Raw genomic sequence first — 26,180 nt, 5'->3', positions numbered from 1 at the left:
CGGAGAACATCTGAAAGCACACTTTTCTGTGTGGGGCAAGAGAAAGACTCTCCTTTCGGGTGGCCGGGCCGCGTCATTTTTTTTGTGAAAACAGATGGCCATTAGAAAAATGTCTTGCGGAAAAAATTGCCGCATCCACTAACAGTGTCACTATTTTAAAAAAAAAACTTCCAGTTGGTTCATCGTGTCCTAAACTGGAGTGTGAACATCTGAGCAGTGACCGCCTCAGGCTAAATCCTGCTGAGCCTGGTAACTATTGGAACACCACCCGTAGCAGATATTTTAATATCAGGAAATGAGTAAAGCTTCCTCCGCAGAAGCTCCCCTGCACGGATTCTCAGTGTCCGACAAAGAAAACCATTACTTCATCACGGCGATTGGAACAAGAGGTAAACGGCTCAGGAGCGACAGAGCTCATTTGTACTTGAAGTGAAGTGCTTCAGCCCGTGGGTTTAGTTAGGAATGTGCTATTAACTTTCAAGCGAGCGGGGGGGGGGCTTCACTTACAATTGTGAGAATTAATCTAATCTGGTGAAAACTGGATTAGATGATGGGAAACACTCGATGGGAGAAATCTATTTTTCTCTTAATCTTCTACGTATAACTCATTTAATCCTTTGTCAGTTGTTGCTCCTGTGATTTTTGTTGGACACACAAGGATCATAAATTTTGAGGGCGTGGACTTGATAAAGTAACAAAGTAATTGTGTGATGATTCTATCCAAACTGTATTGCCTGCTCAAAGAAAGAACTTTTTTAATTCTGATATCTTAAAGTTAGCCTTTTCTTTTGCCTTTCTGGCTGACCGCGATCACTTTCGGTGTTCGTCAATCATCCCCCCGTTTGCTGCCAAGAATGAAGAGACCCGGCGAAGCGGGCTGTTTGAATGTGTGTGTGTGTGTGTGTGTGTGTGTGTGTGTCAATGCATGGCGTGAGCAAATTGCACACAATTTCAGAAGAAAGAAGGTTTGTTGGGCTGAGGAGAGCGAGCTCTCACAGCCCTGCCATTCATTGCAGCCCTCTCCTTCATCCAGACACATAAAGGGTGTGCGAGGAGGGGGGTGGGGGGGCACGAGAGAGAGGAGGGGGGCTGCACTATTTGTCTTCCCAGCCACAGAAAAAGTTCCAGGAGAATCAGGATGTGTTTCCGACCTCATGAGCCATCCGGGTTCTGCTCCCAGAGCTCCATCCAACTTCACAGCGTGAGAATCCAGTGGAGATGGCGCTCTCCTCTCTGCGCCGAGGAGACTCGGTTACGGCGTCCAGACACTGTCTCTGTGTCGATGTCTGCCTCGCTTTCTCTCTCAAGTACCTTCTTAGTCTGTACTTAAAGCATTTAAACACACACATACACAGATCCACACACCTCCTGCCACTTGGTTGGAGCTAAATAGACACCAGTGGGAGACTGAGAGCCCGGGGTCAAACAATCTATTAGGAAATGGTGCACAGTGTTTGGTGAGACGGACAGTGAAAGAGAGGAGATAAGTGCTGGATGATCCCGCACCAGCACAATGGCTGCCGACTGAGCCTCCCCTCGCAGCCAAACTTCCCACTGGGTTTATCGTCTTTGGGCAGTGTGCTGCGGCTTGACACTGCCTGCCACCAACAAGCAAGGGCTAATGAAATTAGCGCTTGCTTAATTACCACGCTGAGGCCCCTGTCCCCTCTGGTTATCAGCCGAGTGAATGATCAGGGACCTGCTCCCCTTGGGTGAGCACAGACGGGTGACCGGGGGGCCTCGGGGCGCCCTGCCTTTGAGCACTGCCCCGGAGCGTCGGTAAACACGCGGCCCTTTGATTCATTGTCTTCCTGGTGGCAGGGAGAGGGGAGGGTACGTGTGTGCAGGGGAGGGTTTTTCGGGTCGAGAATATAATCCCTTTGTGGCCACCGTCTCCGTAGCTACGGCAGTGATGAAAAACAAAAATTGAATAAACAAAACATATTTCTTTCTCTCCGGGGTGGCAATCCGTCACCGTCTGCCTAATTTACCACCTGTTTGTGCCCCGAGGAATGCTCGGTGCCGGCAGAGCGCACCACTGTGTTTAAACAGAGGGCCCCTTCCCGTGACCCCTGGGGGCCTGCACCACCACTCACACATCAGGGTTGTGGCCCCCACAGAACAGAGGAGAGCCCCACAAAAGCAAGGCGACAGGCCTGAGAAATGAATTAGACCGAGGCGAAGGGAGTGCATGCTAAGCAATGATGTCTGCCGTCCTGCCTCGGCGTGGGCTCGGGCTCAGGCTCATCCGCTTCCAGACATTTTAAGGGGAAGTTCAGAGCCGCCCGCTTTGCTTGAATCAGCCTGACTTATTTATAGACGCGCCGTCTCTCTCAGCCCTGATGATTAAGATTTAAGTCGGTGGAAATATGAATAATGGTTGCGTTTTGGCATCCTATAGCGAAATGCAACAAATGGCCTGAATTACTATCAACTCAACTGTGAGGGGGGATAAAATATATTTGGCTGTAAGCAGTTTAAAGTGTATAGTGCTGTTTTTCTGGCAGACAGTTGACGAGGTTTCGCTGACAACAATTTTGAGGGAGAGACAACTTAGCAGCTCTGACCGAGATCGACATTGTGGGAGCTGAAAGGATCCCGGCAGAGCAAACACTGTGGTGATGAACGTTTTACTGCAACTGGTAAAAGGCCAAATTTGCATCAGCTGTCCGTTGAAATCTCAGTGACAGTTATTCTTCAAGTTGCTGATGATACGGCTTCTAAATTTACAAGTGTTACTACATAATAGTTAAGACAAATGTTGGTTGTGTCTCAGAGGCACGCTCCGATTACAAAACTTGTAAAGTCTTGGCAGAGAGGAGTGCGTGTGCTGGGTATCCTGGATCTGCCTCAAAGTTTTTTTAGTGTTTTTTTTTTTTAGGTCTACATTTGTGGATCCACAGATCACGGATAAACCATTATATTGCAGTATTAAATTGTTTAGAAAATCCAAAGAGTGAAGTGGATCATTTGCCATGTGGATGAATGTGAGGCTACACAGTTGAGTAGCGCAGCCTCTCTTACTTCCCAATATCCTCCCTTGTGGGAATACCGGGTATTACACTTCTATTGTTTGTGGCTTTTGGTTGACAGAAACCTCATATATGTATAATTAATCATCATGACATCAGAATGTCCGTCTCGGTCCAAGGTGTTGATTTGTTTCACACAACGTTTTGATATATAATTTCAGACCCCGGGACATGGTATTTATTTACGTGGCACAACGTTGTTGGGCGTATTTTCGGCTGCATCGCTTGTGGAATCACTGACAACATAATGTGATTGCTGTGTGTTTTGGCTCCTCCTATCAGTTCTGGATTCGCTCTAAAATCCTGAAGCCTTTTTGCCAAACGCCTGAGGCCGACTACTCGTACTCCTGTTCCTCTGGGTTCACAGGGCATGAGAGGTCACAGGGTTGGAAGGTGCAGAGGTTGTTTTTTTTTACTCTATACAACTGAGTAATTGAAAATCCCAAAAGATCTTGAGTTGTAGTCAACAAATGCTGCTGCTCCTGAAGAAAAAGGGCTGCGTTCATTCGGGGGGTGTCCTAATTGAGTAATTGGGACAACCGCAGAGAGGAAAGTCAATAAAAGAGTCAATAACCATTTAACTTTTATCTTATTTTCATGATTTATTGTTCTCTGAAGTGCTGGTGAAAATTTGGGAAAGTATGTTTTGAAGTGAAACGGTTTCCGGAAATTTTTTTCCAGAGTTTGCCTTTCATATATGACGAATGCGACATTCACAGCGACAAGAATGTTTTTGCGAAACATTCTGTGGCGTCTGGGTAGATTGTGCAGGAGTCAGAACATGACGATAACTCAGCTGCGATAAGTCTTTTTTTCTCTCTCGCTTGCCATGAATCCTCTGGAGATTTTCCTGCTGTATTCTCACATGGGCTTTTTTTTCTAGAAATTTTACAAGAGGGCTTGGAGGAAAAGTTCCAGAAAGGATATTTCCGTTCTCACATACAGTCTCCACCTGTTATACCAGTCACTCAATTAGGACAATGAGAGAAAGCATGAAAAGGGTCAAGCTTTCTTCTGGTGTTGCTCCAAAATATCAAATGGCTCAGTTAAGACAGACCTGGTCAACACTGATTTCGATTGAATGAAAAGCATGTTTTGTCCACATTTTAGCCACCGATCGAGTTTGGAGAAGGACTGAATTTATGTTTTTACAAATATGGCCGTATTCTCTGTTTGGTCCCAGCAGGTTAGGCCTCCTTTCTGTCGCCTCTGTCCTTCTCACAGTAGATCACACTGACTGGCCTATCTTTGCATTTCTACTGTTATATGTATATATATATATATATTCATGTTAAATGTAATTCCTCATTTGCACCGAAACTTTTCGTGCAGTTGCTAGACAGCAAACGAGGAAGTGTGTCATGAAAACACCTTTACAGCGGGATCAAATATCAGCACGCTAAAGGAGCAATTATAAGCGAGAGAATATTGGCTGATAGTCATACATCTTGAAAAGCTCAACTTTTTAAGTGTGCACACTTCAGATTGATCCGCTGTAGAGAATGTTTTTTTAAGACCCTCTGTTTTCAAAGAGAGAAAATCGATGATTTCATATTAAATCTGTATTGGTGGACATGACCTCAGAGACTGTGTCGGTAAACTGTCACTGAAAAATGGGAGAGCGGCAACCGGGGTGTGGACCGGCCGCGCTCGGCATCTGATTAATCGAGACGTCTGACCTCTTGACTGCTGGCTGATGGCGGGCAGCGCACATTCCTGCCGGTTGGACTCACTCACCGTAGTCTTTTTTACAGTACTTCTTCATGGTGATCTTCATCTTTCCCTTGGAAGCTTTACAGTGTGATTCGCAATCTGTGGTAAAAAAAAAAAAAAGAAGAAAGAAAGAGGGAGTAAGAGGTAGACTACAAATTTCATCCTACAATGTATAAAAGCCTCTCATAATGCGGTGAGTCTGTTTCAGTATCATCAGGCCAGGCTCCAGCTGGACGGGCTCCACATGTGATCCCTTGCGTTACACTATTAGTGCCCCCGGAGGTCTTAAAGATGCCTTCAGAGTGCCACTGTGAAATGGCTTAAGGCTTACACAGAACCCCCTGTGTCTGTCAGCACACTTCAACTACACCCCTCCCAACGTTTCCACTCCAGCCCGCTCCCTCGTCAGTGTCCTGGCATGCATTGTGTGATCTCCGATGACTACGGAGGTCACGCCTGCACAAAAGGAGGCCGCAGGGGAGAAATTAGCTAGTGACCTACCGAAAAATTTGCGGGGACCTTTAGCAGCATCTCAGCCACGAGGCGAGAAAGTGAGTACCCCCCCCCACACACACACACACACACACACACACACAGACCTCCACCACTCCCTGCCGAGAAAGAAGCTCACAGACTTATGATTAATGTCTTCGTGGGGTTTACCTTTTACACCATTGTATATGTACCTGGGTTAGCGTGCCAGAAGGCTTTATCGATGGCCACTGCTGTCGCGTTGACACTGCGCCAGGTATCTTTTTTGGAATGAGCGAGCTGGTGGTGGGACCAGCGGCCAAACTGGAAATTGAAATCATTTGTTCCCTCCACTTTCCGCTGACTGACACAAATTGGAACCAGATCATCTCAGAGTATTGTCCCCCTCCCACTCCGCCTCTCCCAGAGCAATAAGCCTTGTGCTCTTTTCTAGGGGGGTGGGAAAGCTGGGCTGGGCAGTCTGAAGGGAGAGGAGGGGGCAGTTAAGAGAGAGAGGGGACCTTTCAGCTTGCCTGAATATGGACAAACTTCATTATTTCTTCCAGCCCTCTGTCCAGTCATCCCCTTTCTTCTCCATTATACTCCGTGTGAATGAGGTTGCCTGGGTAATGATGGAGGAAGAAAAAAACGCCCCTCTCCTCCCTCTCAAAAAAAAAAGGGAAAAAAAGAGCGGTTTGGGACGTGGGATGAGGATCGAATTCATGTTTGTAGAGAAAGCATTTTCTGGTGGAATGCCTGGCTGCTTTCTGGGGTGGCGGGAGAAATAAGCGAAGAGGAAATCCCAAAGTAAATGAATTTGACGAGTCCATATCGAGCATGCCTGATTTCCATGTAAATGAACTGGTAAGGGCGGCGAGGGGGGGGTCTTTATCTGGCCCCTGGGGGCCTTCATCATACCTCCCTTTGATAGCTGACGTTGCCCATTAGCCCCTTAGTGCAATCGCCGCAGTGGGCCATTACACTCACAACTCTCATTAAGGTCCAATCTCCCGCTGTGAGGACAAACGCCCCCTTTGTGTGTCCCTGCGGCAGTGGCACGTTCATTCTGCGGGGGTCCCTGGGGACCACACTGCTCCTAATTTGGAGGGTGGTGTCTGTGTGGAGTTTCTGACAGCGGTCCAAACTCCTCACAGCCTCTGCAGTCGCTATAGTAGGAAGCGGGACTCACAACAAAGCGCGGTAAAGTCAGTGGCGCCACTCCCGTCAGACGCTGATCGACTGTCGGCAGTGACTCAGCCCATTCACACCAGCCTGCATCACGGTGAACTCTAAATTCATAGGTTAACAGCTTCTGCTCAGCCTGTTTGCTGTGGGTAATTACATTTGTTTAAAGTCAACCTAATCCCCCTTTAAGACAGACCCTGAGGTAAATATTGCTGTGGCACATCTTCTAATGTCAGCGGCCCGAGGTGGAGACCCTCGTCAGGGCACATGGACAACAGGGTCAGCCAGCCTTGATTGAAATACAAACTGGTGCAAATGAAGCATGTAATCAGATTAGGGCTGCAACCCTGGGGAGGCTGCCGGGCAGGCTGGGAATACATGCAACGAGGCCACAGGGAGCACTGGCAAAATATCTGGAGTTTACATCAGCAGCGGCCAGACCTCACTGGTGTGTGTTTAGTGTTTAGCTGACTTGTGCTACGATGAATGGATGGAAAAACATTGTGTGTGTGTGTGTGTGTGTGTGTGTGTGTGTGAGCGCGCAAATAGAAGGGGACATAAAGATATGACTTTGATACAGGAGACGTTGATGAAGAGATGTGTTGTTACTCACCTGACGGCTCCTCGTAGCTGCTGTAAGTCGCTGTTGGAGATGCAACTGGGATCTCTGTGACAAAGAGGGATGAATAAGAGGTTCACCTTTTCATCATTTTGCAATGGAAACAAAATCTAACTTATATAATGGTTACACTAATGAGACAATAAAGGCAATCAATTTCCTTTTCTATTGGTGTGTTCACAACAAAGGCAAAGCTTTTTTTTTGCGCGTTGCGTTACTCATGCAAGTTTTGGCCACAGGATCATTTGTGTTTACTTGCGCGAATAACGCAAACGATGTGAGTAACCCGCAAATATTCACCCGTTCACTCGGGAATCCCAATGGCTTTTGCGACATTTGCAATTCATGTGAATGTTTAGCAAGAGTTCACATATTTCAACTCAAGCGAATGACACTAATTTAATATAATTTGTGTTATTCGTGTCAACTCGTGCCTCTGCATTGACTTTGTATGTAATCTTATTGCGCGAAAAATCCACTTTCAAAATAGTTAGAGCGCTCCATCAGAGAAACCTTTTAACTCCTGAACAGATGTACATAACCTTAGAGCATATATGTAAAACACTTGGGAATGGCTTTAATATGAGGACTTGATGACAGCAGATTGTGACAGACGAGGTAAAAAATGTGTAGCAACAAATTGAGTTATTATTAATGTCCTGTTCCCTCCTGATTGTGATATGTTATAGGAGCCAAAGCCACCAGTCTTGTTGAAGTCGGAGCTGGCAGTGAGGTAGATATCACAAATATTTAATATTGTACTATCGAAACCAAAAGACATTATCTGAAAGCAATAAATGAGAAACTAAATATAATGCTCTTAAAAAAAAAAACACTCCAATTTTTATACCACATTTGTTACCATCTCAACAAAATTAAAAGAACAAAACAAATCCTGCTCCAGCAGGTTTACAGGTTCAAATTATCATTGTGGTTTCTGGCCAAACATCACTCAGATTCTCAGTCCACAGAGGCCATGTCCAATTTCCACATGACTCAATCTGACATGGCAACCCCAGTAACATAGCGGACAATTGTTAGCATCTGCACAACCTCCCAGACTGTTATCTTATCTGTCTATGCCAGCCAGCTACTTGATGCTTCTCGCCGAAGCAGCTACCAAGGTGAGCCATCTCCGTTTCTGTGCGGTGCTGGCGTTTATTGCCGAGGGGCTGGAATCTGCAGGCAGCAGATACAGCCAATAAACATATCAGCCATCATTCCCTTGGACTCATTCTGGGGATTTATTGTGAGACGGACCGTTAACGGTGTTGAAGGCACACAAGGCCATGTTAGGCAAGCAGTAATGGTCTGTTTATCCAGGCTCCGGTTTAAACAGCCAAACATCTATCTCAAATAATGGAAAAGGGGTATAAAAATAAAACAAGACGAGTGTGAGCCATGAATTCATGCATAACAACATGTCCTGTCCTTTTCAGGTCTTGTCCTGGGGTAATTATCAGGATTTGCGATCGCTGATGAAGCCTGGGTATCAAAGCTTGGGCTGTAGGACTTGGCTGAGCACGCTTGGCTATAGGCCTGGCTGCAATCAATTCATTTTAATGGAATTCCCGCAATTAGTGAATTTGCTGGCAGCTGCAAAGTAAATCCACTCCATTTTGGGTTTTTTGCATCATGTTGAACTCTGGTGAACTTTGACCCATGAATGTTTCAGAATTGACCTGTAGTGAGCAGCCCTGACATAGAAGGCCTTTCAAATGGAGGAACCTACCACAGCTTTACTAGCCGCGTTGCAGTCCACTTGTATTTAAAGCTACAGTGTGTAATATTCAGAAGAACTTATTCACAGAAATTGAATATATTGTCCATAACTATGTGTTCATATACCTATTGTCATCTGCAACAAAGAACCGACGTTTTTTCGTTTCGTTTTTTCCACGTTAAATAAAGCAACATGAGGTGGACCCGACTTCCGAGTGAGTCGGCATGTTTGCTACGTCGTGTTAAATACGGTTGTTTCGCAAACGGTCCAGAATACGTCACATTCACGCTGAATTTTCAGCGCTGCCCGAAACCGGAAATGGAATCAGCGGTGTGCCACAATAAAGTGTCCCTATCGGGTGCTCAGTTGGTTGCGGATTCCAACTTCACCACCAGATGCCGCCAGAAAATTTGAAAAATGACACACGTCCCCTGATTTAACGTCCCCTGTCGAGAGTATAAAGTTGAAAGACATGCAGACAGTTTTGAGACAGAAGTCACCAGCACTTTGAATAAAACTACTGGGATCTTTTTCTCCTTATAAGCGACACTTGTATTATTTATGGAGATTATGAATTGCAGTATTGGTAATTAATTGTTTTTTGATGATCAGATTATCAAAAAAACATTAGTCTCTTGCATAACATGTGCTGTCATTTTGGGCTACACCTAATTTCATCTTGATGACTTTAAGAAGAAGCTTTTTGTTTTAATGTTTATATTAATCAGGCTGCAGTTGTACACAATGAACCTAAAATGCTGGTTCAACAGGAGTGTATGCACCATTGGGACTTTTCACAGTTTAGCGACCCAAAAGTTTGCTTTTGAATGCCTATACCTGCTCTATATAGCATAAATTATTTGTTAATCACTAAAACTGTAATTTAGCTATTGATAGATTAGACCTAGTGTAGTGGTAACTCTGTCCATTGTGTGCAGGAGTGCAACAGGATGGCCTTACTGATGCAGGGAGCTATCGGCGAGCGGCTCTGCTGGTAGCCCTTGGCACAGCGGTTGCAGGTGATTCCTGTGACTCCGTCCTTGCAGGGGCACTGGCCTGTTGTCTGGTTACACGTCTTCCCTGCTGCCCCGACTGGGTGGCAATCACATGCTATGGAGGGGGGAGAAAAAAAATGCAGGACCCTAGTAAACAACTTTGTAAACAGCAAAAGTGAAAACATGGGTGGTTTTCTAAAACCAGCAGCATTACAAAACAAATATCAGCTTTCAAATGACTACAGTATGTGTCTGGCTTGTCCACTGCTGACTCCTCATATTCCGTACAATAAAAAGCAATCTCAGTACTAAAACCTTAGTGAGAAATCATTCACATTAGCGTGGGCTCTGTTTGCCTTCCAGAACATCACAGATGGGGAACTGGGCCTTGGACCAGCATAAAACCTCACTCAAATTACACCGCGCTTCACTCCACCCATAATGACCATCGGATTCTTTATTAGGTCTGCTCTGGAAAGCATGCAGAAGAGTAAATAACTTGATTAATTATTGTATTTCACTCTCACCGCGCACAGTATCGGTCGGCTGTTTGTGTGTGTGTGTGTGTGTGTGTGTGTGTAAGTGTGTGTGAGAGAGAGAGAGAGAGCGCTTCTTGAGAGCCGACTTTGTGACCTCTTTGTGCAGCGTTGTGATCTTCAGATTCACTTCCCAACGTAAAGCATTTTGGCAAAGAGTTCCTCGCAAATACTGCCGGAATAATTTTCCTATTAATGGACGAGTGGAGCGCACTTCAAAGTCAATGTAAGCTGTTAGTTGGGAGGATCGCAAGTCAAATGTGAGAAATTTGCTCTGTGTGTGCGCGCGTTCTGCCAAACATTTTTCCATAAAGCCAGTGTTTGAAGTGGAAGCCCAGCCTCAGTATTAGCCCTGCATGTGTTATATGTACCAACAGTTATTTGAAATTAGCTTGAAGTGGTCCAGTAGAGGTTGCAGTTACTTTTAGTTGGAATTTATGGAGCTTCATTAATATAAATTGATGCTTATTAAATTTGAAGGAAAAAAAGGGTCTGCCTTCTGTGTTTTTGTCTATTTTCTGTTTCTGCCAAGTGGATTTGTAGAGATAAAATCAAACGGTGAAAGTTATTGGGATCGAATTTATTTACTCCGAGAATTCAATGCCAGTATGTTGTTCACATGAAATGAAGGAGGGTTTTTTAACACAACTGAGAATAAAAATTCATAATGACATCATAGAGAGGTGACAGTCTGTGCCTTTCTTTTGGACGCTATTGTTCACTTTTAGTCTACCAAAGATGTAAAAAATAAACTCTCTGGTTTACTCTGGTTTGTTTATTCTACAGGTAAATCATTTTATACATAATAATTCAGGATGTAACCACAACTGTGATATTGAATACATACAAATCAAAAATTTGGTTGACATTTTGCAAAATATGCTATATTTTTTTTCTTGCTGAGAATTAGATCTGGACAACGATCCCATATCTGCCCAGTTGAGCCAAATTCAAACAGGAATTTCCTGATTGTTTTAGAAAAGTACTGTAAGCATCATTTAATTACCCATTGTCATTTGTAATGACATAAAGTAACTAAAATCGTGGCCTTAGAACAGAGCGTTACTTAACAGTATGTCGTGCAGCTTATTTGTTTAGATATTGACGTAATATTCTAAATAGATGGGTTTCTAAGCGACATCATCAGAGAAATGCATGTTTTCTAAAACGACCTAAAATGACTCAGAGCTAATGTGGAAATTAACATTAAAAAATCGTTAATTCCAGCGACCTGGATCTCGTTCAGCGCTGACGGCTTGATTTCTAAATAGTGAAAGTGTCTGTATATATAAGCTATTATAACTATACCACCAGTGTACTGTTCACATCCTTGATTATTTGCAACTGGTAAACCTGTCTATATTGTTATTTTCAATGACCTTTGACAGAAAACAATTCAGTAACTGCTAGACCCTCCCGGGTTAAATGTCATGGCTTGTGACAGGTTCAGACACCTCTGCAGTAACAGCCCAGTGTGCAGACTTCAGAGACCACAGCTTCTAACAAGTTATATAAAGATATTTGAAGATTGAATCAAGCTACTAGGGTTAGGTTGCAAGTACAATGGGAGCAATAGTTTTCTTGTATAAAGTAACTGCTGTTGTCAAATCGCCAAGGGTTCAACTCATAAAAGCAAGTATTGTAGTGGTAATGTTTATTTGTCTTAAAATGTTAGAAACGAAACCTCAGGGAGAATTTCAGGAACATTAGTGCAAGAAACGTTGAATGGGAGACTTTATATATAAGGTTATGTGAAAATAAAATGTTCATTTTTACCAAATAAAGGCTAACTAGCTCCTGACTATAGCTACATATTTACTGTACAGACATGTGCCTGGTCAATCTTGTCATCTAACTCCAGGCAAGAAAGCAAATTTACTCCCAAAATATCAATCTACACCTTTGAGAAGCTGCAATCAAATGTACTCCACATTAAACGTGATAGAATAATTAAAGTTTATGATTCAATACATTTTAGGTTGCTACATTTTGTCTTTAATTTCAATCCTTAAAACCTTTTGATCACAGGTAGAATTTCTCACTCCTGCAATCTCAAGAGACCCTCACCTCTACCCCACCTCTTTGAGTGTGCTACAAACTGGAAGCTCTTTGATTAATTTCAACCTGCAGTGGGAGGTCCCGTGGAGACGAATGTTTGCCGAGGGGTTTGTTAGGAGTGCTGTGCAACGGACCGTGCACCAGCTTCATCTCTGGCCACTCGCTGTGCCTAGTTTAAAGGCTTACACTGCCAAACATATGAAGAGACCAGGAAAGAAACAAACTGTTAGGGGCGGGATGGGGGGGGGGTTGCACTGTGGGTCTCCAAGAGCCATGTTTACACTGTGCTTGATGAGGGGTGAAGTTGTTAATCTGGGAAATAAAGCATGAGGCATTCCACTCTGCCACTGGAGACGTAGGCACTGTATAGCGCAGAAGAGACATTTTTTCCCCCTAAAACCTCCAACTATTAAGTGAATCTTTGAGAGGACATTTTGTTGAGATGTGAAGTGTTGGGGGGGGGCGGTTAAGGAATGGGGAATAAAAGCAGACTTCCTCCTGGCTGTGTTGGCGCAGCGCTGGGTTTCCTGTCCAACAACAGCAGAGTGGGATGGTTGGCTGATTTGAACAATAAATAAAGTGATTTGTAACTGATGTCACATTGCAGCGTTTTTGTCACCTGAGTAGAAAGGCAGCAATCAGGCTGTTTGGGTTTGATTCCAGAGCAATGAGCTGGTTACATGGAGCGATGGCGAGAGGGGCATCGAGCATTCGGGTAACTGATCCAGCTGTTTGGAAAGCCTCTGCAGAGATCTATGGATGTTGCTCCATCATTAGGCCAAGTGAGAGCCTCTCTCTGTTACACTAACCTGCTCCCGGCTTCACCTCCTCGAGCCGAGCTACTCCCCGAATATAGCTCGTGGAAATGTTTAGGCTGGCAGGGAGAAACAATGCTGCAAAGAACCGTTTGTCATTTTTTGAATGCAGATGATCTGTCAAGCTTATGTTCGGCTTAAACACTGCCACATGCAGTAAATCGATCCCAGCACTCTGTTTGATGGTGATCGCCGACTGTCTCTGACATAAAAAACAAAAAAAAACAAAACTGAAAAAACACTTCCACGGGCCATGATGCTCGTGCCTCTGCTCCTATTCCATGTGAGTTGAGCGGGTGAATTAATAGGGGAGGACTGGTTTGGCATGCAGTCGGAAAATATCATGTTGCTGTTTCCGTGTTTGAATAGCCAGCGGCGCACTAATGGTCGGGGCACTGGAGGATCGGCATCCTGAGACGCTGTCAGCAGCCAATCGCAGCTCAGCTGTTGATGTGGCAGAAGACCACCATATGTGCCCAAATGTACCCCAAAGTCTCTCATTTGTCATTAGTGTGTGGTAAGAGATCAGGATGGAAATGTACAATGGCATCCAGTGAAATTGTTTAGCACGCAGTAAGTACTGCAGTAAAACGAGTAGATTTTTCATTTTTGTCAACCGATCATAAACAGACTTTCCCTCAAACAACAATTATCAACCACCTTCATAACTATTCAATTTGTAAATTCATTACAAAAAACTATGGACATGGATACTCGCCTGCTCTTAATGTTAGGTGTGCCTATAATTAGGATTATTGCAGACTATGGCTTTTTCACTAAACGATTAACATCACCAAAATAATTTACGATAATGATATTATCAGAATAACAATAATAATGATACTATCAGTCAATTTCATCTTTAATGATGTTTATTGTGTGTTTTATTTAATTTTCTTTGGACCACAGATAGCTATGATTATTAATTCTACTCTAATAACTAATACTTACCATGTTGGGAGTGTAAAAGAGATTTAGGAGGTGCTGGATTTATTTACACAATATTATCAAATGCATAAAATTAACTCTTTTCATTTTCAATTTTACAATTATTGTTAATATCAAGAAAATCGCGACAGCCCTATCTCAGACGTTGACGTGACTGTGTGTGTGTGTGTGTGTGTGTTAGTTTCCCTCACGTAGCCGGATGCAGGCGTTGATGATGGGCAATGATGTGCATCTCTGGGATGTTTGACTGGTGCGTGTTAAGACAAAGTGGTTGAGTGACAGCAGTTTGTTTGCTCAGAGCTGCGAGACAGAAGGAGATCCGCTTCTGTCTCCCCACACATTTATCCTTGGCAGCTTGGTCTCAAACCTGAGGTATGTGCTCACACCTGTGTGTGTGTGCGCGCGCGCGCCTTTTGCACATGTGTATTTGTGTTGTGAGGGACGATTAGCGGGTTGTTTCCACTGCTCTGTTCAGTGGATCAGCTCGCACCTCGGCTCTTGTTTGTTATGTTTGTCTTCCGCGGAGGACCTCAAATAGCTTGGGAGCTGCACGGGTCAGTTCCCCGACACCAAGGCAGCTGGACGCTTTTCTCTTAAGTTTAGGCAAAAAGAATTCCTGTAATGCCTCGAGTGTGAAACAGAGCACAGTCAATGATGTTTGTCTGTGTAAGACTTCAGCCAAACCTGAGCTTTAGAGGAAAGTGTCGACTCTAATTCTAATTTATTTTTGATGTATCGTTTTATTTATGGTTTTCCCCATGGTTTTCCATGGGTTTCCAAGGGGTTACTCTGAAATTATCGGTAAAGTGTGTGGACAGGCACTAAAAAACAGGAAGGAACAGTAAGCAGGTGTGGGCCTGAGATTGTTAGTCGCCTGTGAGTGCGCTGAGTTGACCCTTTGTTCAGTAGTAGTCTTTAGTCAGTCTGTGTTGTTGTCCAAATCACAGTCACACGCATATATGCAGGAATACTCGAATACGTATTGCCTGCATATATGTACATTATGTACACTCACTCGTCCAATCAATGAGGGTAGGCTTAACAACAGATACACGTCTTTGTATAATGGAATACAGTTAAACAGCATCATAAAGTGCAGCCTCCAAAATGATCATATTTATAGGATTTATAGCAAAATGTAGCTGAAACAGACAACAGCTGAATGTGTTTATGTATATATAGTGTATACATGCAGAATGTTCACATATTACACTAGGCACATTTATCTCAATGAAATACACATTAAGAACTTTATGTTAGCTCTGCTTTTGTGCTTTAACCGCTTCCATGGGAAATGCCCTCATATATGAAAGAAAGACCAAAAAAACCTATAAACTTTATAGTTTATATCTCTTACTCGATACTGAGTGGGATCCAAATTTCAGTTTGACCTTAACAATAAATCAAATACGTGTTAAGAGCATCCAACTTTTGTCATTATCCAATTACCTTTGCAGGCTCTGCGGTGAGAGATGGACTTGGTCATGTCCCGGTAGTAGCCTTCCTTGCAGTAGTGGCAGTGGCGTCCCGCTGTGTTGTGGCGGCAGTTGAGACAGACCCCGCCACTCCTCCGGCCAGACAGCTTGTACAGCTCCATGTTGAAGCGACAGCGCCGAGCATGCAGGTTGCAGTGGCAGGCTGGACGGGGACAGACAAAAGAGACAACACTGAACACAACAACTCCTTCCTTGACATGTCACGGCGCCGCTTTGTCGCAAAGTGGAGCGATGGGTTTAGTTCCCCCTGATTTTAAGCAATCCCATGTGGCACTTGTTGTTACGTAGAAAACCGTGTAACTGTAGTTTTTCTGATCTTTGTGTTTTCACTCTAGCTGCGTGGTCACACAGATGCCTGTCAGCTGAGAAACCCTGAAACCCTTCGCCTCATGAAACCAAGTGCGGTGTCATCAAGTTGGAAAAACCTTTGTGTTTTTCTTAGCTCCTGAAAAAGCTGACATTTTGGAAATGTGAGCTTGTTATCTGACAGCGACGAACTCGGCACACTGTGTTTACAAACCTTCCAATTTGCAGCGGTGGTCGGGAGCCAAATGCAGTTAGCAGAGACCCTGAGAAAGTGCACTCACTTGATAGAGATCATGGAGTCCCAGTCCCGTGGTACAAGTTTCATATGAATACGGCAGGTTATTGAAACAGATGGCGCAGCTTGGCCCGCTTTGGTCTCGCCTGAGAATAATAGAGCGTCTAAAGGAAACGTCCTGGTTCAGGCTCTCTTTCACTTGGCCACCTGCTTGTGAATTTAACCTCTGACCCCCGGTGATGTCAGGCAGGAAAACGCTCTTCCGCTCTCCCACACATCTGACGGACTGGCGTACACTGTGATTTATCGTCATCGCTATTTTCACTCGTTAATATCGACCCCAGAGTTCGTGTTCCTCACACACCAATGATGCATTGCCATGAGTTTCAGGCTGTTGCCAAGTTTTCTCTTTTGGGAGTGTTTGACATTAAAATGAATAAATGAACCACCAATTTGTGAAATTATGGAAGTTATTATTATAAGTCAACTCATTTATTATTGTTCTCAAAGTATCCATCCATCAACTTGTGTTGATTGACAAGTGTGTTTTTATTCTATAATGGCATTTTTCTCGATGACACTCAACCTACCCCCCTCCCTCTACCTGATTTAGCCAGTTAGCACCTGTCTTTGTTTGGGTGGATCAAGAACAACAGCAAATCCATGTTGGAATTACAAGGGGAGCTGAGTAGCTCCCCGGAAAAAAAAGGTCCCTGAGCTCCCTCACAATCAGCAACATTTCAGTTTCGGGGATAAATGTCCAATTAAGGGCATTTTTGAAATTTTAAAAATAAAATGATCCACATGTTTTGCTTTTTTGAATCACTTTTTGTTTCACATAATTAGGCTGAAACAATATGAGCAGCCCTCCCGGTTCCTCCCAGTTCAGTAATCTCTTTACCCGGCTTCATGTTATTACAGGGAGATGCAGCCGATAAGACTCACATATGCTCCACGTTCATCAGCGGTTTGAATCACGTACAAACCAACTCACACCTGCCATAGGGGACCAGAGCTGGCAGGTGGTTGGGATTCAGAAACACTCCTTTTGAATGGGGGGCCCACACGCACGCACGCACGCACGCACACACACACGGCACCTCTGTGTTTGGCAGCTGTCACAGGCTTATCTCCCACACCTCCCTGCCAGGATTGATTCAACACTCACTACACCAAACTTTGAAGAACTCTCTCTCTCTCTCACACACACACACACGCACACACACACGCACGCTCCCTCCCTCCTCTATTTCCCTCTTACTCTTTACTGCTTTCTTATCCCAGATGTTATCTCTACTTAAGAGAAGTGTGACAGGGAAAATGCAATGGGGCCTTTTTTTTCTTCTTTTTTTAAATGAATAGGAATGCTCTTAGTTCTTACCTCTGAAAAAAATCAATGCTGGTACTGAACTTTCATCCCCTTTCAATATAAAGAAACAGATGTGTTTAAGGTATCACTGCAGCCATCACTTCAAAGAACAAAATATAACTTTTCAGAAAACAGGCAAAGACGGGGAACGAAAACAACAACGACCCAAAATAATCTCAAAGGTGAAAATGTACTTATGTGTTATATATAAGCGTTAGAGTGTCATGGGATTAATAAGCGCTATCTGCAAAGCTGTCCCCAGGCCCTTGTAATGGACGCTGTGCTATCTCATCCACACATCCTCGCTCTGCCCACACACTCACCGCAGCAGTGGTCCAGCGGTGACAATAGCTTGTCTGCTGATAAGCTTTTAGAGCAACAGGCTGCCTGTCCCCTTCACAGCATCTGTCACACGTCGGCCAAATAACAGAATATATATATATATACGTGGCCTGTAAAGGTCGGGCACAGGTAACCCTCTCTGATTTGACTACAATACAGTTCCCAACCTTTGTGTAAGATGTTCCAAATGTGTCCATTTGAATTGAATTTAACCACAACCGGTTGACCTGTCCTTGTTTGAGTTGGTTTGGTTTGCAGTAGTTTGCTTCTATATTATTCGTCGCAGAAGACACCACACAGACATTTTGACCATTTATCTATTACTAATAGCTATTTATTTAAACATAATTTTTAGCTAATTATTTGAACAATTTATGATTTGGACTTGGACTCTGCTCATTTGACAGCTAGTCCACACACTCTCAATTGTAACTGTGGGGATCATGTGTCACAGTTGATTCGGTATATGGATGAATGTTTTTTTATTATTATTATATTATTAATAAAACTTTTCACATGTCCTCTGGCAATTCACTGCAAAGCTACTGATGGTTTTAAATCATTGAACAGATGATTTATCTCAAAATGGTTCAACAAAAAAAACAACCCTCTGTCTGCTTGTGTGTCTTGCACTTATTTAACAATAACAGCAACTTATAATGGTATTAATATGGTGCAACACAGAAATTTTCACATTCATATTTTCATATTTCTATTTATTTTGTAAATAAATTACCTGTGTTTCTATTTGTTGACACAATACTAATTTAATTTACAAGGAAGCTTTAATATTTGCTCTGTGCATTTCCTCCACTTGATTGTAAATAAGATAAATTGATCTGGACAAGAGGAAATTATGTCTTTTTACAGTTTTTGCCCGCAGTAGCTCTGTTTGAAATAAACAGAAGAAGGCAGAATTGAACACACAAAAAAAGAAAAGCTTCGATTTAAATGAAAAATAAAAGAGAGATGCCACAGTAAATGTTTGAATGCTGGAAAACTGCATATACTGGAATGGTTACTGCAAACCAGCGGCACATTGTGCTCCTGCAGTGGACGTCCAGAATAGCAAGGTGTCTTTTCTGGGTCGGCTTTCATTTGGTTTCAAGGGCCCTCTTGGAGCTATGCTATTCCAATCTATTTATGTTCAAGTGGCATGTACCGGGCTTAGTGAAGGAAGCGCCCGTGGTGGGTGTGCATATTGGATGGAAATCACGCATCCCACGGCTCGGTGGAGGTGGTTTTTCGCTCTGTCTGCCGAGGCGAGCGCACACACTTCAGAAACAATCAACCATCTGTACATGACAATCTCTGATGAGATCCGGTTATGGACGGTTTGAAGAAGTCAGCAGCGGCGGCGGCGGCGGCGGCAGGACTTCACTAGGGCTGTCAACAGGTGTCAGATTTTTAACCACACAAAGTGTGTGTATGAGAGAGAGGATTGAGGCGTGTGCGTGTGTGTGATCTGCACTGAAAAGAATGCACTGCTTCTTCGGAGACGGGGAAAGATGGAATTCCAGCACAATTGTTGTTTATCCAGGACCAATTACTCCCTCGCTGCGTATAATCCTGTACAGGCACTCGCATCATGAGCCGATGACGTGCGTGCGCCAAATCAAACAGGGTTCATGTTCCGTCACAGCCTGGGATCTGAGGAGAAGTCAACATTCGGCCCTTAACAGATTACAGGGCCATATTTTCATGACAACAGTTGGTTTAGCGGTTGGATGTTTCCGAGACACGCACACACGCAAGGCGCTCACTGTACTCGTTGTGAGTGTCTCTATGAGTTAGACGGTATCGTGTGTTTGTCGAAGAAGGGAGCAGATTTTTAGTTGTTCACCATGCTACTGCACATCTTTGGCCTCGCTCTCACTGAGAGCTCACACACTCACACACACCCTGTGTGTTGCTGCTGAAGTTACATCAAACGTACTTGATTCCAGAGTTTCACCGCAACGCACATAAGATTATACAATGCTTGCATAACACCTGTGTTGCACATGTGGGTGATGTGGGTTTCACAAGAGTTCATTGATATACATGAAGTGCCTATGTACTTTTTTTTTTGTTGCTGTATTTAAAAAAAAACAGTGAACACTTGCCATCTGAAAGGTGATGTTTTATTTTACTCCCTACATACCAGGACTTCCAATGTTCTAAGTTTACTCCCACATTTTCAATGCTTTGTCCTGGTGCTAGTGTACTAACACTTAAAAGTAAGGGTCATTACCTCTGGTAATGATATGACAGGACATAAAAGCATAAGTTATTTCATTCTAAGATCTTCCTCTGGATGTTTAGCTGTTCACAGCATTTTATAATATAACTATAAAGCAAAGAATCTCTGTCTGTCTGTCTGTCTGTAGCTCACAAATCTCGAGAACCATTCATCGTATCGACTTCACACTTGGGATGTGTATTGTTAAGAGCCCAAGGTAGTGCTGTGTTGAATTGGTGAGATTTGGACATGCATTACATTCAGTATTAATGATCTTTGAATAAACACGAGAACAGCACACTGCCTTCAGCGCAGTAGTGGGGGCGGGGCAGCGTGCCTCAACAGGAAGTGTGCAGACCGAGGTGAACACGTCTTCTTCCACGTCTTCATATTCTATGTTCGCATTGTGCCTTTATCCACAGGCAACAGCTCACTACAACGTTACAAGGGTTAACGGACTACAACCAAACTGTTTTTTTTTTGTTGCCAAATGCTCGACTCTATGACCACTGTGGTTATGTCAGATTGCGCGACTAATGGGCCCATTTGGAAATTGGGGCCCCAAACTGGCCTGTCTCTATCAGCAGATAGATGTACACACGTCCCTTCAGGACTTTAAACTATATCATCATTTTGAAATAGGGTTAGGGTTATAATCACGGGTTATGATCTGAAGTGTTAACAAAAACCGAATCGTCGTGGATCTTCCACGGATGAAGTCATTGCTAAATCTTTTGCTTGAAACCAGGACGCTTTGTATTCGCTAATAAGGCAATGAATCAGTCAGTGATTATGCTTTATGCTCTGAAAGTACTTGATTTGTAATAGTTAGAGAGACATAACTTAGAGGCACTAATCGCACCGTGTTGCATCCAAAAGCATGGCACAAGTATATCGTTATAATACTGGACAGCTGGAAATTAATCATAAATGAATTCTGCTTTGAAGGATCAATAAATCATCGTCGTAAATACAGTTTTATATGGCAGTGCTATCGGCTGCCATGGCACTGAGACTAATCTTTGCTGAGGCCAATAACTCCAACAAACACACTTTTCTGTCGTGCCGCACTCGTGGACTTGCTCTGATGAAGCGCATTGGACTCGGTAATGCACAAACATAAAAAAGCAAGTGCTCTGATCCGTCACCCTCAGCTGCTTCCAGGGCCTACCTCCAGCAGACGCACCATTCCCATAATAAAAAATTTCTATCACACATCACTGCAGCAGCTGTGATTTTGATGAGGGCAAGGAGGACAACAAAGACTCCTGCAACAAGCTCTCCAGATGATGACTCCTTTTACAAGTTTCCGGAGACCGCTTTTGATGATTTCACTCCGGGGCAAAAGAAATGTAAACATTGAAAGGGAAACAATCGGAGCTGTAGGGGTGGGAGATTTTTATCTCCCACAGAACAGAGCAGGTTTACCCTACGACCGCTTCTTCAATAGCAATTCCCCCCCCCACCTCGGTGTCACATAAACAAATAAATCACCAGAACATTGTGCCAATATGCGAATGGTTTAAAGATTTTCTTCTTTGGCCAAGTTCAAAGAGAAATGGCATGGCGGAGACAAACAACTAAGTTGGACCATGAGGAGTTGGTATATGTAACATGGTTTTAATGAGGCCCATATTAAAGGTTTGAAAAATGGGAATGGTCTTTGCTGCACCTGTCTCTGTGCTGAGCAGAGCTCAAGGGCTTAGACGTTTATCTCATGTCACTCCATCAATTGACTTCATATCTCTTCTGTTGTCTTTCTAGAGCATGAATGGGCAACAATGTGACGACCGAGGACAACATCAAGTAATAGTTTCTCTTCTCTGGTTGGAGATAATCAGCTGCTATTGTGTTTGTGTTGTAATGTGGCTGACATGTATGCCTGTTAATGCTTTAGGAAGAATGGGCCAATAGTCCCTTTTTTAATTTTTTTTTTACCATGGACAATACCAGAAGCAGCTGGGACAGTTGTGTAGCTACAGTAAACGTCTTTTACTCTAAGAGGCCTGAGAGGTGAATGAATAACAAGTGAAGGTCAAAGGTGGATCTACGAGTGCCGTAGATGGTGGCCTTTAAGATAAACCTGGGCCTAATTACTCTTTTGGGTTTGTTTTGGCTGGGAAACAACTGAGCAGATGCAGCGAGCAGTGACCCCGAGCTGCGGTTTACAGCAACCTTCATAAACCTGGTGACATCATATTCATTCTCCACAGGCAAACCAAAGTTGACGTGTACAATTACCACCGTCTACCTCCGAGCTGATTTCAAGGGCAGAGGGCAGCTGAGCCTGGCTTGCATTGGGACAGATGCTATCAGTCTAATGATGCCATCATGGCCAATTTGGCAGCAGCACCTCTGTTCCCTGTGGGCAGTCGTGTCCGCTCCACTACCATACCAGCGCGCACACACAGAAACATAATGAGCCATCAGTCAGGTCACCTTTCACCTCTGCCAAACCGAACGGGAGGGCATTTCGTGCCCCGAGACGAGATAAGAGATGAAAAGGTACAAGCTGGGCTAATGAATTGAGTTGTTCTCATGATGAAAGGCTATCTGAAGCCATCTCCCTCTTCCACCTCGGCCAGGCCTGAGCACGTTCCTGTTTCTGTGTAAAACCCTGCTGGTCACTTGTGTGGGCTTTTCCACTCTTAACCTTAGTTCGGGTATAAACTCATCTTATCCCTGCTGAAAGCCATATGTCAGGTGCTAGAATCCAGGCTGAGAAGAAATATAGAATTGATTAGAAACACGGAAGAAAAGAAAAACTGGCTAGGATTAGATGAAATGAAAGCTTGCTGTAGATTTTCACAAAGCTGCTCCAAGGCGGACAGATATCAGTGTCAATATTTTTGCTACAGTTCTTGACTCTGTTACCCTTCTTTGAATGAATGCATCAGGTAATTAATCCGTTCATGCTAATTTGCGTGCAGCTCCAACAGAAAGTCAAATATAGATGAAATGACAAAAGAATCTTATCCCACGACACGTGAAGGATCCTGGTGTGGCAGCGTTTACGGTGACGTCTGTAAATGGACAACCTGAGCTCAAGCTCTCATACTGAGTTGCATCACCCCCAAGTCTTTCAAGGACACTAAATACCTATCAGCTCAAAGGGCAGCATCTGTAGCCAATTCTGACCTGTGACCCCTGAAGAATTTGCCCACGGCTGTTAAGAATCAACAACATTTTGCTTTGGAAATGGCCTTTTTTTCACTGTTTTTACTGGAGAGAATATTACATTACGAATGTTCCCCAGTTCACGAAGTTCATATTTCTGTTATTTAGATTTTCTAAATATGCCATCATCTTCTCTAGACTAATTGCCGAATACTCTGCTTAATAGGATCCGTTTGCTTGTTCTTAGTCTTTATTAATAGTTGCAAATGTATGTGTTTGTAGGTTTGTGTATGTGTGGTTTCCACCTGACACTTTGTCTCTCCGCTCTTCTGCAGAGAGAGCAGTGGGGAACGAGTCTGGGAACGAGTCTCTCTCTCCGCTGACTCGCACGCCTTGTCTCACCATGCAGAGCGTGCTGATGTCATGGGAGGCGCTCCCCCTCTTTACAAGCGCAGCTCTGTGATCTCCGGCGGAGATCAATTAGCTGAGCAATCAGCCCGCCCCGTACTTTTGTGTGAGTAACTGCTCATAAACCGTTTTCGGTTGCCCGGGGAACTGGGAGCGCGCTGCCTCAACACAAACAGCCACCCATGTCAGCCTGGGCCGTGGTAGCTCTCCCTCACAGCACAGTGCATTTCATTAGGTAATGCCGTGTGACATCAGCTCACGCAACGCGCCACTAGCCAATGAAAGTTAAGATTAGCCAGTAATAATGTGTGTGGGTCATAGTAATGACCTGTTTGTGGTGACTCGGACAAAAACAGTAGTTCTTGCTGATAGTCTTTATGGATGCCTGGTCGAGCTACGTGACATGTAGGGGCTAAATACTCCCTACTATAATAAGCGTTTCGTCTGAAAATGATATCGTTTATGCTCACACAACGCACTACATGTGTAGGAGGTATATTGAAACATGCCATATAACCTCTACATGTGCAGCATCTGAGCGCCGTTTGATCTGAACCATAACTCACGTGCAAGCAAAAGAACAAAAAAGTCTCGACATTTTCCACCGGCAACACTTTGTCAATGTGTAATCAGTAATGACCGAAGTTATTCACTCCCCTTTCTAAACAGCCGCTGCTCGGTGGTGCCAACGATAACACACCCCGTCTTATGAATAATAACGCATAATGGCCGGCATATCTCAGCCCATTTATCCTCCTCTTGTCGGGTTGGAAGCCGTCCAGGGGAGGCGGGAGTGGGCGTACTGCTGGTGCAGTTGCTTGGAACGTATGCCGTGTAATTGCAACAGCCTCGCCAGGGATCTTTGTTGTGCCTCGACCATTTGTCTTGTCTGTCTGTGTTGTAAACTTGTTAATTAAAGCGGCGGTGCCATGAGAAAAAATGGGTAGGAATATCGGCAAATGGGACAAAAAGACAAAAAGATGAGGTAAAAAGGAGTGCGTGCATTTTAGCTTTTTTCTTTTCTTTTTTTGAATTTAGCTTAGACGTCCAAGGCTGTTCTCACGGCCTCTCTTGCACCTGACCCCTCCCCACATCAGGGCACATGTGTTCAAAATGTAACGTCTAGCTAAATGTTGAATTGAGTCACTTTATCAAATGTGTGGTTGCTTCCTGAGCGACCGCTGGAGGAAACAAGACTGGTCTTAAAATAACCAATTAAAGCACAAAGCTAATGGATCGGTGGAGGATCATGCCTGGTTGGCAGAAGCACGGGGCGTTGACTGGGAAATACAGTACTTCCTATTTCCTCTGTGTGTGTGTGTGTGTGTGTGTGTGTGTGTGTGTGTGTGTGTGTGTGTGTGTGTGTGTGCAAGCGTGCATGAGTGCATGCTAAAACAGACATGTTACTGCGTCTCTGATTAAAATGCCTTCTGTGATTATTGCAAAAATATTCGCTTGAGTAATAATCTCATAAAAGCTCATTAATTTCTGATGCATGTGTGTTTGTGTGTGTGTGTGAACTGGCGTGCTCTCACAATGTAGGTTTGGAAACCGGCTGACAGGCATGCTGCTCCTTTCCTTCCTCATCTTTATTTCCTCAAGTTTATGGGAGAGGTGATGAAAAGGTCCATGGTCATTAAGCTCAATAAGCAAATTCCTTTCCCTCTGTTCTGTTTGGAAAGGAAGTTTTCACTGTGTGTGGATGGGTGGAGCGCATCAATACAAACGTGCTGGACATTAACAAGCCTTCATGATGTTAAAATGGGAAACTTGAGCTCTTTTTTAGGACAATGGAGTTTAGTTTTTTGGAAGCGATACTATGACAGAGATAGCATCAACTTTGTGAGTAGTAGCACAATATTATTTATGAAGCCTTCCTCGTCTCCTTTTTTTTTTCTAAATTACTTCAGATTTCTTTGTGTCCCTCTCTTTGTGTCTTTGTGAGTAGATTTCGGATCATGGTGATTTTGGTTTGCACGTTGCTACAATAAGGAGTCGTCTGAAAATCACCCACTCATCCTAGCTGGAGTCAGTAACTTGTGGCTGACCTGAATATTTTTCCCGGTTGGCAGCTTGTATTTACAGTCAATGTGACATTACATGAATGCAGCGTAATTGTGCTCGTGGTCAGAGTGGATGTTCTCCAGACTAAGCCTGTGCTGAACATCTAAACAGGGCCAGGTTGCTGCAGGGCTACATTGGCCTGCGTTAGGCTGACGGCCAAATCCTCCCCACAGAGCATAGAGGTTATTTTAACACTCTGGCACGCGGCTCCTCCACCGTGTTCTCCCGTGCAGAGGGAATAAAAGGAGACGGAGGCAAGGAGCCACTAGAGTGTAAATCATAAACCTGAGGTGACAATCCATCATTCTTCTGGCATGTTTATTGTGCTTTCTTTTTTACACTTTTCTCCGAGGATCTATTTATAACCAGCCACATCCCCACGTCAAAAAAGATCTCTCCCGTGTGATTTTTACATCCCATCAAAACATTCAACCCAATATTTCAACGATCACAAGATTCATTTTAAGTGCCGTTGTTTTTTGCGTTTTTTTTATTCAGTTAATGAAGATGATTGCTGAGTCGACATT

At 43.8% G+C, this 26,180-nt stretch overlaps 1 protein-coding gene and 1 long non-coding RNA gene across 3 annotated transcripts in view; one reads left to right on the top strand and one right to left on the bottom strand.

The window, feature by feature from the left end:
• ntn1b (netrin 1b) overlaps positions 1-26,180 on the bottom strand; it is a 39,153-nt gene that overhangs the window by 998 nt on the left and 11,975 nt on the right. The window contains exons 3-6 of the mRNA XM_035614803.2: positions 15,545-15,733; positions 9,704-9,853; positions 7,015-7,068; positions 4,770-4,844 (exon numbers count right to left, since the gene is read on the bottom strand). Coding sequence (XP_035470696.2) covers positions 4,770-4,844; positions 7,015-7,068; positions 9,704-9,853; positions 15,545-15,733 — 468 coding nt within the window. The remainder of the gene's footprint in view (positions 1-4,769; positions 4,845-7,014; positions 7,069-9,703; positions 9,854-15,544; positions 15,734-26,180) is intronic.
• LOC118288580 overlaps positions 1-26,180 on the top strand; it is a 47,942-nt gene that overhangs the window by 13,592 nt on the left and 8,170 nt on the right. Inside the window, exon 3 of one of the 2 annotated variants that reach the window (XR_004785894.2) lies at positions 15,553-15,677. The exons of the other annotated variant lie outside the window; for it this stretch is intronic. This is a non-coding gene — a long non-coding RNA (uncharacterized LOC118288580). Of the gene's footprint in view, positions 1-15,552; positions 15,678-26,180 lie in introns of those variants that run through there. 2 annotated transcript variants of the gene reach the window in all.

The sequence above is a fragment of the Scophthalmus maximus genome, chromosome 17 (genome assembly GCF_022379125.1).
Source record: "Scophthalmus maximus strain ysfricsl-2021 chromosome 17, ASM2237912v1, whole genome shotgun sequence".
NCBI classification, from domain to species: Eukaryota; Metazoa; Chordata; class Actinopteri; order Pleuronectiformes; family Scophthalmidae; genus Scophthalmus; species Scophthalmus maximus.
The sequence above is the reverse complement of the archived record's forward strand: the minus strand, read 5'-3'. Positions and strand labels throughout refer to the sequence as shown.